The sequence below is a fragment of the Scomber japonicus genome, chromosome 12, assembly GCF_027409825.1.
Source record: "Scomber japonicus isolate fScoJap1 chromosome 12, fScoJap1.pri, whole genome shotgun sequence".
In the NCBI taxonomy this organism is placed as follows: Eukaryota; Metazoa; Chordata; class Actinopteri; order Scombriformes; family Scombridae; genus Scomber; species Scomber japonicus.
The window spans coordinates 29,559,997-29,577,901 of NC_070589.1; the positions used below are offsets into that span (position 1 = coordinate 29,559,997).

The 17,905-nt window shown below is 39.3% G+C and overlaps 1 protein-coding gene across 2 annotated transcripts in view; it reads right to left on the minus strand.

The window, feature by feature from the left end:
* Positions 1-7,019, minus strand: part of LOC128369482 (ATP-dependent 6-phosphofructokinase, platelet type-like) — a 59,175-nt gene extending 52,156 nt beyond the window's left edge. For both annotated transcript variants that reach the window (XM_053330530.1, XM_053330531.1), the window contains exon 1: positions 6,911-7,019. In XM_053330530.1, the coding sequence (XP_053186505.1) occupies positions 6,911-7,019 (109 nt within the window). The remainder of the gene's footprint in view (positions 1-6,910) is intronic.
* Between the last annotated feature and the right edge of the window lie 10,886 nt (positions 7,020-17,905).

Genomic DNA, 17,905 nt, shown 5'->3' on the forward strand with positions numbered 1-17,905 from the left:
AACACTACACACTGAAGATTACTTAATGTTTCTTTCTGTTAAAGAATCGTTAAGAATCTACTTTATTAAGATTTGTTTCAGAAATAAGAAAAACATATGAATCTAAATGTACAAGTCCCATTTTTTAAACATGATTAGATGACTCTGTCTGTACAATGTCCTAAAAAATATAACAATCATATAACTGCAAATGATCAGGAAATGGTTAAAACTTCTCCTTTACATTATTATACTATTATATTATCATTATATCAGTGGTATAAAATCATCTTCAAATGACAATAATATCATTTATGGTGATTATTTCTGAGACAATATATCATCCAATAAAAGTAGCTATAGTGATGTCAGTATTGTTGAAGATTCACCTTATAGAGACTTAAAAAATGAGAAATGTAGATATTTAGATCACATGACTTAGCACATCAAAACAAATGTATTTCATCTTTAATTTTGGTCATTTTTAATGTATATCCTAGTTTCAGCACATAAAGAATAAAAGCAGGATAAATTAGAAGAAATTAAGAAATGATGACTTTGATTATCCCAATTTTAAAAACCCATCTCCATGGGAACTATCCCAATGACCTCCAACTACACACATTTCTATGGTATATAATTATTATATAACTGGAAAACATGTGCAGTGAAGCAGCCAACACAGCACAGCACGCACATGCTGCCCATCACTGCCAACCTCTCTCTCTCTCTCTCTCTGTGTGTGTCTCTCTCTCTCTCTCTCTCTCTCTCTCTCTCTCTCTCTCTCTCTCCCTCTCTCCATGTCTATGTCTCTCCTCTCTCTCTCTTCTCTCTCCATGTCTATGTCTATGTCTCTCTCTCTATGTCTCTCCTCTCTCTCTCTTCTCTCTCCATGTCTATGTCTATGTCTCTCTCTCTATGTCTCTCCTCTCTCTCTCTTCTCTCTCCATGTCTATGTCTGTCTCTCTCTCCCCCACTCTGTCTCTCTCTCTCCTCTCTCTCTCTCTCCTCTCTCCTCTCTATGTCTGTCTCTCTCTCTCTCTCTCCCTCTCCCCCACTCTCTCTCTGTCTCTCTCTCTCTCTCCCTCTCCCCCACTCTCTCTCTGTCTCTCTCTCTCTCTCCCTCTCCCCCACTCTCTCTCTCTCTCTGTCTCTCTCTCTCTCTCCCTCTCCCCCACTCTCTCTCTCTCTCTGTCTGTCTCTCTCTCTCTCTCCCACTCTCCCTCTCTCTCTCTCTCCCTCTCTCCCTCTCTCTCTCCCTCTCTCTCTCTCTCTCTCTCTCTCTCGCTCTCTCTCTCTCTCTCTCTCTCTCACCAGATTTCCTCCCACGCCACACAGACTGTTAACAAGCCGTCCCATTCATCAGCCCTCATCTGCTGAATGTGGAACGGTTGTGACTTTTCCTTTGATGACTATATTATACTCTGAGCGCTCCAGTCAGGAAATACAACAAGGATGATTTGACCAACTTTTTTTTTTTGACACATAAAAAGCTAAAAAAGTCTGTATGTTTTCTTAATGAGGATGTTAAAGGAGGGCAGATACAGATGAAATAACCCATTCATAATTCATGTCTGGTTCAGGTCTGCCTTGCCTAGTGACTTTACTTTATTATTATTTATTTATATATTTATTTATTCATCTTTTATTATATTTGGATATTTTCCTCCTTACAAATTCATGAGAATTATGTTTGCATTTCTTCAATTCCTGTTTTTATTTAGCCTTTTTTTTGTAACCATGTAAAGCACATTGTGTTACATTACTATGTATGAAAAAAGCTACATAAATAAAGTCTGACTGACTTATTAATCATCTATCGATCCTAAAAAGAGTGTTATCATTATTGTTAAAACCAAAGAGGATCAGAAGCAAAACTTTCCCTCTTTTATTTTGGCAGTCGTTAGCAGAGTAAAGTATTTGGGATGATGATGATGATGATGATGTGCAGCGTCAATGTTGCAAGATGTATGCACAAGCATGGTGATGTGGACCTGCGGATGTGTCCATAAATAAAGTTTCAATGTGGAGTTTTCTGATTTTTAAACATATTATAAAACTAAACAAGGAGCGCAAAATGAATCAAACTGAATTGAATCAATCAGTCAGAGAGAACTATGAGAGTAACACACTGAAGCTGCTACCAAGTGGAGATTTCCCGCCTAAAACTGTCAGTCTAGAGAATAAAACCTCTTTTTTTCTGGAGGGATTAAATGAGGATTATATGATCCAGGTATTACATTTCAATCTTATTCAGTTTAGTGTTGGCTCTGTTACCTCAGAGAATGAAAGAAATCACACATTTCCATTAATACTGAGGATAGATGCACAGAGTGGGGGGAGGGGAGGGGAGGGGGGCTTCCACCATTGAGGACAAACACTATATTAAGCATGCCTGGATGTGGATGCTAACAGTAGCTGATGTTGCTAAACTATTGTTGCTAAGAGACCGAGAAAGAGAGTTCTAGAATTAATCATGTTCTAGAATTCATCATGTTCTAGAATTCATCATGTTCTAGAATTCATCATGTTCTAGAATCAATCATGTTCTACAATTCATCATGTTCTAGAATTCATCATGTTCTAGAATCAATCATGTTCTAGAATTAAGCATGTTCTAGAATTAATCATGTTCTAGAATTCATCATGTTCTAGAATTCATCATGTTCTAGAATTAATCATGTTCTAGAATTCATCATGTTCTAGAATTCATCATGTTCTAGAATTCATCATGTTCTAGAATCAATCATGTTCTAGAATTAAGCATGTTCTAGAATTCATCATGTTCTAGAATTCATCATGTTAGCAAAAAGCAATAATTAGTAACGAGGTGAGATGATAATAATACAGCGAGGATGTGGATGCTAACACCAGCTGATGTTGCTAAGCTATTGTTGCTAAGAGACCGAGAAAGAAAGTTCTAGAATCAATCATGTTAGCAAAAAGCAATAATTAGTAACGAGGTGAGATGATGATAATACAGCGAGGATGTGGATGCTAACACCAGCTGATGTTGCTAAGCTATTGTTGCTAAGAGACCGAGAAAGAGAGTTCTAGAATCAATCATGTTAGCAAAAAGCAATAAGTAGTAACGAGGTGAGATGATGATAATACAGCGAGGATGTGGATGCTAACACCAGCTGATGTTGCTAAGCTATTGTTGCTAAGAGACCGAGAAAGAGAGTTCTAGAATCAATCATGTTAGCAAAAAGCAATAAGTAGTAACGAGGTGAGATGATGGATAACGGAGATAATACAATGATGCATCCCATATCTAACCTCATGTGTGTGTGTGTGTGTGTGTGTGTGTGTGTGTGTGTGTGTGTGTGTGTCTGTCATGTGCTACTTTCCGGGACACATTTCAGACTGAAGACCGGTTAATTGGGAACAGTTTGTCCAATTGAGGGTGAAAGCAATGTCCCAAATTAGCAAACGTGTAATGTTTGGGTCAGTGGGTATGAGTTAGGGTGAGGGTGAGTTTCTAGGAAATGAATGTAAGTCTATGCAGCGTCCCCTAAAGTGATGTAAGTGTGTTCATGTGTGTTCATGTGTGTGTGTGTGTGTGTGTCTCATGTTCCAGCTGAGCTCCTGAAATAATTCACAAAATCATGAAACATTATTTCCCCTCGAGGCCGCTGCAGTGACTAAACACATCAGGCTGATATGTTTAGTCATCTGTGCTCTCTCTCTCCTTCCTAACCTCCACAACTCACTGTGTGTTTTTTAAAGTGTGTGACTTCACAACTCTCTCTTCATTTAACCTGATATTGACTCAAGACTTTAAAAACACTGTGACCTTTGACCTGAATGTGAAAGTCTGTCTTTTAAATAAAGAAAAAGATGCAGAATAGAAGAAAAGCACAATGACCAGATGGATGAGTACTAGAAATAAGGAAGCTCATTAATGCTTAACTATAGCTTGTTGTTCTCTTTATTCATTTGTGTTTTTATATTTAATTGACTCTATATTGTTATTCCTTTTTATTCTAACGTCTGGTTGTTAATTAACCCTTTCTGAATGAATTATGATAACTTCAGTCAGGATTTTTTAACTAATTCTTTTTTTTTAATTTCTCTTTAGGCATTAAAATTATTATTGTTTGTTTTTTTTTATTCTGGAGAGTTATGATAGCGTTTCCTGAGTTCCCTAAGTTCCTGTTTTTAATGAGTTTTGTTTGTTTGTTTGTTCTGAATATGTAAAGCACTTTGTGTCACATCACCATGTATGAAAGGTGCTATACAAATAAAGTCTGATTGATTGATAGATAAAACATAATTGATTCAAATTACGTTACATTACATTATAATAACAGAACTTGGGAAGAAAGATAATATAGTGCATTTTATGGCTGCTGCTAACAATTATTTCTATTATAGATTCATCCGTCATTTATTTGAGCAATTAATCAACTCATTTATTGCCTTAAAATGCCAGAAAATAATACAAACTAGACATCCTCGTCTTTCATAAGAAAACTAAAGGAGCACATGAGGAGACCTGACCCCACACAAGCAGCCAGCAGGTATGAATGTAAAAAGAGGGCAGTGGTAATGCATGTCTGACTCAACCGCTTCAAGGTGTAGCCTTAATTTAATCTCAGATGCTGCCAGGAGTAAAAAACACACACATCCATCTTTACTCCAAAAGGCACAAAGGAGCCGTAATGTCAGGCACGGGAGCCGAACGTGATGTGATGCTGTATACTGCAGTGAGACTCAGGGGAATACGTATCACTGCACATCAGTAGCAGCCTGTGAGCCTATAGGCACACTGGGTTATGTAACAGCCTCTAAGCTAACAATAGCTATTGTAAATCTTCCTATGGAACATGTGTGAAGGTGGAAAAGGTCATAAATGCAGAGTAATATACAGTAATGTCTAAATAGCTCCTAAAAGTGATATAAAAATAGCATAAAGATCAGTATCTGAGCCCAGAGGATACATTATACATCTCCATGGAGACAAGCTATGTGTGTTTTTTTATTATATTAATATACTATAATTTAAATATGTGTGTGTTTTTTTGGATTACATTCCTTCCCATTGCATCAACTATCACATTAGTGCATACACGCTGCTCCTCACGTAGGCGACTCAGCCCTCGAGGAGCAGGAGCGGTGAAGTTAGCGACACGCGCGCGCACACAGACGCTGGAGTGAGGAACTCGCCTTTCAAAATAAAAGCGCAAGGAGAAGAAAAAGCTTTATGTGATGTTTTACTGTGAGAGTCTGGAGAGGATTAGAGGAAGTGTGGTGTTAGTTGCCCTGTAGCTTGATTTGGATCCTGCTCACATCCTCTCCGTGATGCAAGACGTGTGAGTAAAAGGAAGTAAAGCTGATGACTGTTACTGTGCTCAGTTTCAGAAGTTTTTTTTTTATATATTTCATTCAAACAGATTATGAATTTTTACACCGGAAATAAGTCTACACTATTATATGAAGGCACACATAAGCAGCCACAGAAGTAAGTAAGACAGACAAATATAATCCATAATATAGAGTAGAGCTTTTATTGTGATATAAGACTAGATATTATCTTAAGATTTTGGATATCATACAGTAGGTATTGTGTGATATCCAAAATAAATATAATGTAAAGTTGATTTTGAATTTTCTGAACATGCCAGTCTGTTCTTGCTGCTTTATTATATTATTATATGATTTTACTCATTTATTCATTATATTTACATTACTGATGATTATTAATTAAAAAAAATGTGCATAAGTTTTGCATAACTTGTGCATATTTTGTAAAAGCACCAATAGTCATCCATGCAATATTGTCACAAATTCAATATATTAAAATATTGGATGAGGAATATCGGCCCATCCCTAATATTGATCTACAACTGAGTGAGTCACTGCATACTGATTTGCATCAATCAGTGTGTACTAAAGATATTATAGCAATGATTCAGTTAGGTTGTTATTAAATTATGCACCATTGAAAGTCTATATATACAAACAACCTATGCAGGAAACACACACACACACACACACACACACACACACACACACACACACACACACACACACACACACACACACACACAGCATACAGTCTGCAGTGTAGTGCTGCAGGATGCATGTTAAAGGAAGAAGCACCATATAGATAAAGGGAGGTGTCTTCTCAATGATGGTGCACTTGTTGATATTGGAGCAGCTTTCCTTATCATCCAAAAGCACCTAATAAAATAGTTTTAATGTTTAATTATCAGGTCTGGTTTATTACTAGAGTTTAGAGCTTGCAGTTTTATCTCTGTTGTCAGATCTGTTGCATGCATCCATGTAAAATGTGTGACAGGCGTGTGAATGGGAGCCTCAGTGTTGCGTAACCTCCATATTAAAAAACCCCAACAATGAATTATAAGCTGGAGTCTGAAGCAGATAAATGAGAAAATATGAAGAAAAATGTGATATAAACTTAACTTTTTAATCTTTATTGTGTAGAAACTCGCTTCAGCACGTTAATTCAATTGCTCTACAGGAGCGTGACTGTCAATACTGCGCCTACACATCCATTATCGGACAGCTCCTCTACTAGCCTCTAGCTTTTCTATAAACCTTTACATTTTTAAATCTAATTGTTCCACGACTGACATCAACTCGACATTGCAGTAGTGTAATATATATATACAGCATCTTCCTTTAGCAGCAGCAGCAGAGGAAGGAAATGTCTCGTAATTGAACAAGCTTAACGTAACGCACTGATTTAAATTAACGTCGAGGGGTAAAAAACAAACAAACACAGACTTAAAGCTATACTTGCACTAAAAAAGGCAATGGCAGTGGACAGTTGGATATTAGTTAAGTTAATGTTTCTGTTGTGTATTAGCAGCACTTTGCAGATGATATTTGCACATATTTTTTTTATTTTTTGTAGGCTAAGCCCCCCTGTCCGATAATGGAACTCCCCATCGTGAGTCATTACCTTGGGCATCTCCTCCGCTGGTCAGCACCGCGATGCATTTTCCTTCTCCGGACAGATTCTCGAAAAACTTCCGAGTGTCCTGCCTCTTCGGTGGGGCAGCTCCAGCCATCTCTGGTCCTCCTCTGGTGTGTGTGTGTGTGTGTGTATCACCTGTGTGTAAGTGTATGAGTGTGTGTGTGAGTGTGTGTGTGGAAAGGGGATAAAGATGGGGCTTTATTTCTGCAGCAGGTCGCAGCCACACTGACGGTATCTGGAGCTGGAGAGGCGCTGTAGATACGCTACGGGACTGCAGCAGTGGTGACCGCCCCTCCAGCCTCCAACATACACACCCACCTCAGCAAAGATCGTAGATTGAGAGAGAGGGAACACTCCTATGAGGATGCATAATCTGAGACAGCAAGCACCCTAAATGTGATCTCAGCACCTTTAAAATGGGGATAAGACACATTTATGCTGCTGCAGGTTCAAATGGTTTTATTCTAACAGGATTAATGTACTTTGGATAGTTCTCTCATTAATATATAATCTTTCCCCCAGGGTTCATTAACTATCTGTGGTTTTAATTTAAGTTATTCAGTGAAATTAGTATTTTAGCAGGGGGTTTGAACACTTGAGCCCCCCTGAAGGTCTGATCCTAGAATTGCGATCCTGAAAGTGCAGCAGTAGGTGATTGAAAGTGTTTTAGAGCTTTGTGCACTGTCACGATGGACACTTCTAGTGTAGTCATGAATAATAGAATAACTACTTCAGTTTATTTAAAGTGCACATCACCCAGACCCAGATCTCTGTACACTTCACAAGTCAATACAAATGACAAGAGGGAAAAAAAAGAAGTAGGTCTATGTAATATTAGATGTAAAAGTACACATATATAATATAAATGCAATCACACATACACAAGTAGTAATGTTAATATTGCACAAAGAGGTTAGGTTAGTAATTTAAAAACTAAGATGCATAAAAATACTGTGCTTTGAAGAATAATGTGTGTTTGATTTTCCACAAAAAAGTATAATTATAATGTTAAAAACCATAAAATTGCATCTACTTCTTCACTCTCAAAAAATTTAATTTCAGAGGTTTGACTGCTGGACACAAGATGTCTCCGAGTTCACTGTAAAGTCTATTTATCTGTGTGTCTATAACTGGAGGTTTCAAGCTTCCACATCACATTTGTGTAAAATGAATATTGGACCAATCTGGCTTCCAAATGTCACAAATCATCTTTTTTTTAAGGCTCGGGGGAAAAAACAGTGAAGCTGAAAACATCCAACTGAAGGAACATGAAGAGAAATATCATTTTGAGTGGAGAGAGACTTTAACCTTCCTGTCGTCCTCCCGGGTCTGTTTTGACTGTTCCTTCTTTCCTCCCTTCCTCCCTTACTCCCTTCCTTCTTCCCTTCCTCCCTTCTTGATCCCTTCCTCCCTTCCTTATTCCTTACTTCCTCCCTTCCTTCCGTCCTCACTTCCTTCCTTCCTTATTCCTCCCTTCCTTCCTTATTCCTCCCTTCCTTCCTTCTTCCTCCCTTCCTTCCTCCCTCCTTTCCTTCCTTATTCCTTACTTTCTCCCTTCCTTCCTTATTCCTCCCTTCCTTCCTTCTGTCCTCACTTCTTTCCTTCCTCCCTCTTTTCCTTCCTTCCTTCCTCCCTTCCTTCCTTCCTCCCTCCTTTCCTTCCTTCTTCCTCCCTTCCTTTATTCCTCCCTCCCTTCTTCCTTCTTCCTCCCTTCCTCCCTTCGTTCCTGCCTTCCTTCTGTCCTCACTTCCTTCCTTCCTTCCTTCCTCCCTTCCTCCCTCCTTTCCTTTCCCCCTTCCTTCCTTGACTTGAGGACAGCAGGAGGGTTAAAGAAGTCAGAAAACTAAATGAGCTTTGTAAAAGAAAATAAATATTAATAGATAATAATCATCAGTGTGCTTCTTATATGAAGTGTGGTTGTAACAGTTTAGTGAATAAGTCTTTATATTGAGCTATATTTTGCCATTTTTCTACCTAGCTCATATATTTCAGTGCCCAGAAAAAGCAGCAGAGTGAGACATCTTCACTTTCCCCTCAGAGACTGAACATGGAGACAGCTGACTCCTCCAACCAGCGCACAGATCACGTAGTGTGGAAATAAATCCCAACCAATCAGGACCGAGGCTATGGTTGCTCAGGCAGGTAGTAGTAATAATAATACTACTACTACTAATAATAAAAATAAATACATAAATAATTAAATACTACTACTAATAATAATAAAAATAAATAAATAAATAATAATAATAATAATAATAATAATGATAATGATAAATAAACAAATACATAATAATAATAATAATAATAATAATAATAATAATAATAATACAAAAATAAATAAATAAATAAAATAATAATAATAATAATAAATAAATAAATAAATAGATACATAAATAAAATAATAATAATAATAAATAAATAAATACATAAATAAAATAATAATAATAATACTAATAATAATAATTTAAAACATAAAAAATAAAATAAAATAAAATAATAATAATAATTTTAAAACAAATAATAATAATAATTAAAAAAATAATAATAATAATAGTAATAATAGTAATAATAATAATAGTAATAATAGTAATAATAGTAATATTAATAATAGTAATAATAATAATAATGATGATAATAATAATAATAATAATAATAAAAATAATAATACTGACAATAATAATAATAATAATAATAATAATAATAATACAGCTACAGACAATTCACAAATTTCTATAGTGAGAACTTTAAATGCAAATATGTTAATAAAGCAAAACAAAGATGCAACACAATTAAATACAGGCACAAAAATATCAGCTATCCCTTAAATATATCTATACAGTGACTTATAGAATCAGTTTTTTAAGTTTTAATATTTAATCCTTAATACAGTATTATTTTAACTCTATAAGCTAAAACACTTCATGACCTTTTGTGAAGTTCACGACCCGGAGCGATTGTTCTCCTGCTGCAAGCTTGATATCAATCTATTCAAGCGTTGCGTGATATTACAGCAACTTGTATTTCTCAACATTATATTCATGACAAAAAAGCTTTATTTAAGAGAACAGTGGAGCAGGTTTCATATCTGAGCTGGCAGACAGAGACGTAGCATAGTGATTAGATAGTAGAAGGCCATGCAGAGGGCAGCGGGGGGGGGCAGTGGGGGGGCGGGGGGGGCAGCAGGGGGGGGTGGAGGTTCAAGTCTCTCTCTGCAGGATATAGAAAGAAGAGTTTTAGTGAGACAGAGCTTCTTAAATGTTAACCCTCCTGTCGTCCTCCCGGGTCAAATTGACCCCGTCCGTTTTGACTGTTCCTTCTTTCCTCCCTCCTTTCCTTCCTTACCTCCTTCTCGCTTTCTATCCTCCCTCCTTCCTTCCTTCTTTCCTCCCTCCTTTCCTTCCTCCCTTCCTCCTTTCCTTCCTCCCTTCCTCCTTTCCTTCCTTCCTTCCTCCTTTCCTTCCTTACCTCCTTCTCGCTTTCTATCCTCCCTCGTTTCCTTCCTCCCTTCCTCCTTTCCTTCCTTACCTCCTTCTCTCTTTCTTTCCTCCCTTCTTCCTTCTTTCCTCCCTCCTTTCCTTACTTCTTTCCTCCTTTCCTTCTTTAACTCCTTCTCTCTTTCTTTCCTCCCTTCTTCCTTCTTTCCTCCCTCCTTTCCTTACTTCTTTCCTCCCTCCTTTCCTTACTTCTTTCCTCCTTTCCTTCCTCCCTTCCTCCTTTCCTTCCTTACCTCCTTCTCGCTTTCTATCCTCCCTCCTTTCCTTCCTCCCTTCCTCCTTTCCTTCCTTACCTCCTTCTCTCTTTCTTTCCTCCCTTCTTCCTTCTTTCCTCCCTCCTTTCCTCCTTTCCTTCCTCCCTTCCTCCTTTCCTTCCTTACCTCCTTCTCACTTTCTATCCTCCCTCCTTCCTTCCTTCCTTCTTTCCTCCCTCCTTTCCTTCCTCCCTTCCTCCTTTCCTTCCTTAACTCCTTCTCTCTTTCTTTCCTCCCTTCTTCCTTCTTTCCTCCCTCCTTTCCTTCCTTCTTTCCTCCTTCCTTTCCTTCCTCCCTTCCTCCTTTCCTTCCTTACCTCCTTCTCGCTTTCTATCCTCCCTCCTTTCCTTCCTCCCTTCCTCCTTTCCTTCCTCCCTTCCTCCTTTCCTTCCTTAACTCCTTCTCTCTTTCTTTCCTCCCTCCTTTCCTTACTTCTTTCCTCCCTCCTTTCCTTCCTTAACTCCTTCTCTCTTTCTTTCCTCCCTTCTTCCTTCCTTCTTTCCTCCCTCCTTTCCTTCCTTAACTCCTCTCTTTCTTTCCTCCCTTCTTCCTTCTTTCCTCCCTCCTTTCCTTCCTTCTTTCCTCCTTTCCTTCCTCCCTCCCTCCTTTCCTTCCTTAACTCCTTCTCTCTTTCTTTCCTCCCTTCTTCCTTCCTTCTTTCCTCCCTCCTTTCCTTCCTTAACTCCTCTCTTTCTTTCCTCCCTTCTTCCTTCTATCCTCCCTCCTTCCTTCCTTCCTTCTTTCCTCCTTCCTTTCCTTTCTCCCTTCCTCCTTTCCTTCCTTAACTCCTTCTCTCTTTCTTTCCTCCCTTCTTCCTTCTTTCCTCCCTCCTTTCCTTACTTCTTTCCTTCCTCCTTTCCTTCCTCCCTCCCTCCTTTACTTCCTTTTTACCTCCTTCCTTCTTCCTCCCTCCCTTCCTTCCTTGACTCAAGGACAACAGAAGGGTTAAATGTGGCCTTTGTTTCATATGTGCTGAATCCTCCCAACTGGAAACTCTTCACTTCCCTAAATCTGAGCTCAGAAGTTAAAAAAAAAAAAAAAAAAGAGATAGTAGAAGACCATGCAGAGGGCAGCGGGTGCAGCGGGGGCAGCGGGTGCAGCGGGGGCAGGGGGGCGGGGGGGCAGCAGGTGGAGGTTCAAGTCTCGCTCTGCAGAATATAGAAAGAAGAGTTTTAGTGAGACAAAGAGTCTTAAATGTTAAATGTGGCCTTTGGTTCATATGTGGTGAATCCTCCTTCCTGACTGGCAACTCTTCACTTCCCTAAATCTGAACTGAGAGGGAAAAAAAGAGGACGTTTTTCAACACTACATGAATCTGTGTGTCGTTAAAAAACAGCCACTTAGCCAAATGCTATTGGGTGAATTTAACCTTTGTGTCGTCCTCCCGGGTCAAATTGACCCTGTCTGTTTTGACTGTTCCTTTTTTCCTCCCTTCCTTCATTCCTTCCCTCCTTCCTTCCTTCCTTCCTTCCTTCCTCCATCCCCTATCTTCCTTGCTTCTTTCCTTCCCTCCTTCATTTCCTTCCTCCCTTCCTTCTTTCCTATGTCCTTCTTTCCTCCCTCTTTTCCTTTCTCCCTGTCTCCCTCCATCCTACCTTCCTTATTTCCTCTGTCCTTCCTCCCTTCCTCCCTCCTTCACTTTCTTTCCTCCCTCTCTCTTCCCTCCCTCCTTCATTCCTCCCCCTACTTCCTTCCTTCCTTCCTTCCTTCTTTCCTCTGTCCTTCTTTCCTCCCTCCTTTCCTTTCCTCTTTCCTCCCTCCCTCCTACCTTCTATCTTTCCTCGGTCCTTCCTCTCTTCCTCCTTTCCTTCCTTCCTCCCTCCTTCCTTTCCCTTTCCTTCCTCCTTTCCTCACTTGACTCGAGGACAACAGGAGGGTTAAAGTGGTATTACCTCAATAAAGTCTGTGTGTCATCGTCATAAAGTGTCAATTTCTTTAAAGTTATTGAAATTGAAGTGGATGCAAGAAAAAGGGCAGGGCCGTTTCAAGGAATTTGGGGGCCCCAAGCTAAATGAACTTGGAGCCCCCCCCACCACCACCGCCGCCGACACCCCCTGGACCACAGCAAAAAAAAACCTACGCCCCGCCCGCCCAAAGCCTACAGGAACCACAGCATAGACACACTGTTGAAGTTCAACCACACATTATATCAATAAAATATTTCTTAACAGTGCAAATACTGCTTACAAATGTTGCATATAGGCTACTGCACACATAGTATGTTTACTTATTTTATTTGAACATTTGCAATCTACATATAAACAAACTGCAAATTCGGTATTAAATATAAAATCCAACATAGATAAAAGTACACACGCACATATAAGATTAACCGTTAAAAAATATGCAAAATATCTACATCTGCTGTTTGCGAGCCTTGGCTTCAGCAAAGGCAACCACAATGTCCTCCATGTCCAAAGACCTGCGAACATCACGCTCAATTGACATAACGGCCAGTCCTGTGAGCCTCTCTTGGCTCATGGTGGACCTCATATATGTCTTTATCAGCTTCAATTTAGGGCTGGGGCGACGCGTCGACGTAATCGATTACGCTGACGCAAAAAATACGTCGACGCAAAAACTGTGCGTCGATGCGTCGTTTGAAAACAAAAAACGAGTAGCGGTAGAGGCAACAGCAACGCAAGTGAGTCAGTTGACTCTGATCAATGTAAAAAACGAACTCGTAATTCTGTACCTGGCTGCCACATCAACGCTAACATTCCTCCACTCCAATGCATGACTACATCATGTCTTGGATTAAAAACACACACTACACACACATAGACACACACTACACACCGTACTCTAGAGTGAAAAGGCAGAGTGTATGTTCCTATGAATGAAGAGCAGTTTATCCTCTTAATGCACGCTGTTCCTCTAACGGGACGGGACGGATGTTAGGAGGTAGCGACACGTTCTTCTGAATGTTTTAAACACCAACCCTTAAACATATATAATCATGCCGTGCATTGTTAGAAAGCTTAGATTCTCCTGATTCATTCAAGACCACTCACACATCGTATGGTTGCTCACAGCCGTAATAGTATTAGCGGTTAGCTCGGCTAGCCACTCAGCTAAAGTAAGAACAGCTATAATGCTACATACCTTCAAAGTCTTCCCTTTATCCACAACGATCATCTTATGACTCAGGACTTTCTGTACAGCTCGCCAAGTATCCATTCTTGTGAAATATGAAATCCGTTTCCATAAAACCGGAATACTTTCCTCAATATGTCCATGTATTTAGTCCAACACGTAACGTAACACACACATAACAGACCATATCCGGTCCGTTTACGTCATTTCCTGACCTGCACGTTCATCTCTATGGTTCATCTCAGAGTACACGTGACTAGATGTTTACGATCGTGAGCCTCTTCTGCTTCTGACGACACCACTCACAAGCCAATCAGTGCTCAGGCAGTACATGCCTCCAAAGCCAATGAGGACATGTGACCCATAGACATATAAAGATTAAATATAAAGACATATAAAGAATTCTTTATATGTCTATGATGTGACCGACGACAACGACAACTAGGCTTTGATTGACAGCTGTTCCAGCCTATGGAAATATTCGGTGAAATGAAGTTGATAACCTTTTAGCCAATAGTCTGAGGTTTCCATCGGTGTATGACATCGTTTAGGCTAAAAACATAAAAAATAGGGGCGTGTATTAAGAGGTTATATTTTGTTGGTTTAAAAAGAATAGGTACAGTGTGGGGGGCCCCCTTGAGGGGGATTCCGATAACAGTGTCGCTGCACTTTCCTGCATTGACCATCACAGCATTAAAGGGACGCGCACACAGTTTGCCGTTGCATTCAATTCAAAACCAGTCGTTGTCTGGGGGCCCCCGGCCAGCTCGGGGCCCCAGGCACTTCCCATAATGCCTTGTAACTGCCCGACCTTTCTCCAAATCTGCAGTAATCCTGCATTTATACATACATTTTGTTGGGGGGTATTTTTAGGACAACCCAGTTTTAAAAAGAATGACAGGGTTGGTTCTGCATTATTCTTCTAGTTTGTTGTAATCCCCCCCCCCCCCCCCCCCCAAGGATGATACGTTCATATATATATGTCAGGAATATTTAGAAGGGAAGTGATTGAAAGTGTTCATATGTGTGTTTATCTTAAATTGCTGGAAAATGTCGCCTCCTGCTGCTGAAAAGAGAGAATTACACAAAAATCGAACACTGCTCAGTTATTATAGAGAGAAGTTTACCTCATTACAATAATGAGAAACTACTTTACTAACCTTCATGTCGTCCTCCCGGGTCAAATTGACCCCGTCAGTTTTGACTGTTCCTTCCTTCCTTCCTTCTTTCCTTCCTTCCATCCATCCATCCATCCTTTCTTCCTCTGTCCTGTGTCCTTCCTTCCTCCTTTCCTTCCTTCCTTCCATCCTTCCTCCCGTCCTTCTTTCCTCCATCCTTCCTTTCCTTCCTCAATTTCTCTGTCCTTCTTTTTCTTCCTTCCTCTCCGTTCCTCCCTCCCTTCCTTCCTTCCATCCATCCTTCCTTCCTTCCATTTTCCTTCCTTCTTCCTCCCTTTCATCCTTCCTCTCCTTTCCTTCCTCTGTCCTTCTTTCCTTCCATCCTCTCCTCTCCTTTCCTCCCTTCCATCCTTCCCTTCCTCTGTCCTTCTTTCCTCTGTCCTTCCTTCCTCCCTTTCCTTCCTCCCTTCCTCTGTCCTTCTTTCCTCCTTTCCATCCTTCCTTCGTTCTTCCTCCCTTCCTCCCTTCCTCTGGCCAGTATCAGATCTACAGAACATTATAAGTCATTAATATAAAAACACAAGAAGAAGAAGAAAAGGAAAAACTTGACATCCTAGTGAAAGAAATAAAAAGACAGAGACAATCCCGCTCAATAAAAATAATTTATTTACAGTGGCATGAATCATAAATTAACAAGCAGCATTGGCAAAAGCAACATTAGAGTCGACAGCTTGCATAAAGTGTGTGAACGTCCGGACTTTTGCATAATAAAACACTCACACTCTGAATAACCTGTATGTACTGGACTTCTGTCACCGCTGAGATATTTAATATGAACACCACAGCATGGAGTATTATCATCATTATCATCATCATTATTATTATTATTATTATTATTTAAAAAGAAAGAAAAAAAAAAGAAGAGAAAACAATCTGTTGAACTGCAAACAGTGATCTTCAAACACCGATACTCTCTCTCCCCTCTGCTTTGACATATTGCTCTGATTTAACATCGTCATGTGAAAACACTTAAAATGGTAAAACTGGTCAAAAAAAAAGAAACATTTCATTAATAAAAAGGTCCTAATCCTGTCAATCTAACTTTAATGTGAATTATTTTAATTTTAAAAATGGGTATGTTTTCTATTAGACTCTATGATCAAATACAAATACTGAGCATAGTGGCTTTAAATAAGAGAAAACAAAGTGAAATCCGAACAATTAATTAATTAAAGTGTAAATTAAAAAGCTGAAATTACTGTGTATGCCATCCTGGATTTTACATTCAGTCTATTCAGATTAATTAATTTACTTCTAACTAGGTTGGGTATTAAACCTCAGTTCATTTATATAGTATATGCCAAGTATCAAAAACTATCAAGCTCCCCATTCCTGATTTTTTTTTTTTAAAAACCCACTATATTATCAATTTTAGGCTATTTTAGTTACACAGTCCTCACACAGCTATAATTTAACACCGAGAACTTCATTAAATTATATTAAAAAAAACAAATTTGAAGAAAAATATCTATATTCCTCAAATAAAAAGGTATTATAATTTTAGTGGTAGGTACTGAAACGGAGAATTTCACTTTATGAACATTAACCCTCCTGTTGTCCTCAGGTCAAGGAAGGAAGGATAGGAGGAAGGAAGGAAAGGAGTAAGGAGGAAAAGAGGAAGGAAGTAAGGAGAGAAGGAAGGAAGGAAGGAAGGAAGGAGTAAGGATGAAAAGAGGAAGGAATTTAGGAGATAACGAAGGAAAGGAAGAAGGGAAGGTGGAATGAAGGAAGGAAGGAAAGAAGGAAGGAAGGAAGGAAAGGAGTAAGGAAGGAGGAAGGAAAGGCGGAGGGAAGGAAGGAAGGAAGGAAAGGAGTAAGGAGGGAGGAAAGAAAGGAGTAAGGAGGGAGGGAAGGAAGGAAGGAAGGAAGGAAGGAAGGAAAGGAGTAAGGAGGGAGGGAGGAACGGAGGAAGGAAGGAAAGGAGTAAGGAAGGAGGGAGGAAGGAAAGAAGGAAGGAAGCAAAGCTGGAAGGAGGAGGGAGCAAAGAAAGAGGGAAGAAGGAACAGTCAAAAGAGATGGGGTCAATTTGACCCGGGAGGACGACACAAGGGTTAAATTGACAGTCTGTGATGTTGGTGTAATTCCCACTAGTCACCAGCAGGGGTCAGACTCCTAAAAGCCCCTTTTAAAAAAAAAAAAAAACCCAACCCCAAACCAAACACTGCGTTATTAAGGAGGAGCCTCCCTCATACACATTTTGCATCAATACACTGTACTTACAATATTACATTTGCACTTTGATTACCAAATGCTAACACGGTATGATTGTGAACTTTCCATGAGTTGATACACACAGGGGGGAGAAGAAAAAAAGAAGAAAAAAAAAAGTCTAATTTCTACACTGATGAAGGGCTAAAAACACTCACTCAGCAGTATGTGACACATATAATAATACACCTGTAAACACTTACAGTTAAACACCAGACAGAGAGATCTAAGGCATTATGCTAGGTCGTTAGCATCTTAAGGTACTTACATGAATTACAGTATATTTTTTATAGTTTTTGTTTTTGTTAAAGTGATAAAATATCCATCTATGAATTACGAAAAAATTCTTCATTACACTCGTATCAGTCCAAAAAAAAAAAAAAAAAAAAAATTAAAACAAATCACGAAGGAGGAAATCATTCACTTTCATCTTTAAAACATTTTTTTGATTGATTGAGTTAAACCTTCGTAAAGAGAGTTTTGACATTCAGAGTAATTTCCATGGCTTACAATTTCTCTTAACCCTCCTGTTGTCCTCAGGTCAAGGAAGGAAGGAAAGGAGTAAGGAGGAAAAGAGGAAGGAAGGAAGGAAGGAAGGAAAGAAAGGAGTAAGGATGAAAAGAGGAAGGAATTTAGGAGTAAGGAGGAAGGGAGGAAGGAAAGGACTAAGGAGGGAGGGAAGGAAGAAAGGAAGGAAGGATGGAAGGAGGAGGGAGGGAGGAAGGAAAGAAGGAAGGAAGGAAGCAAGGA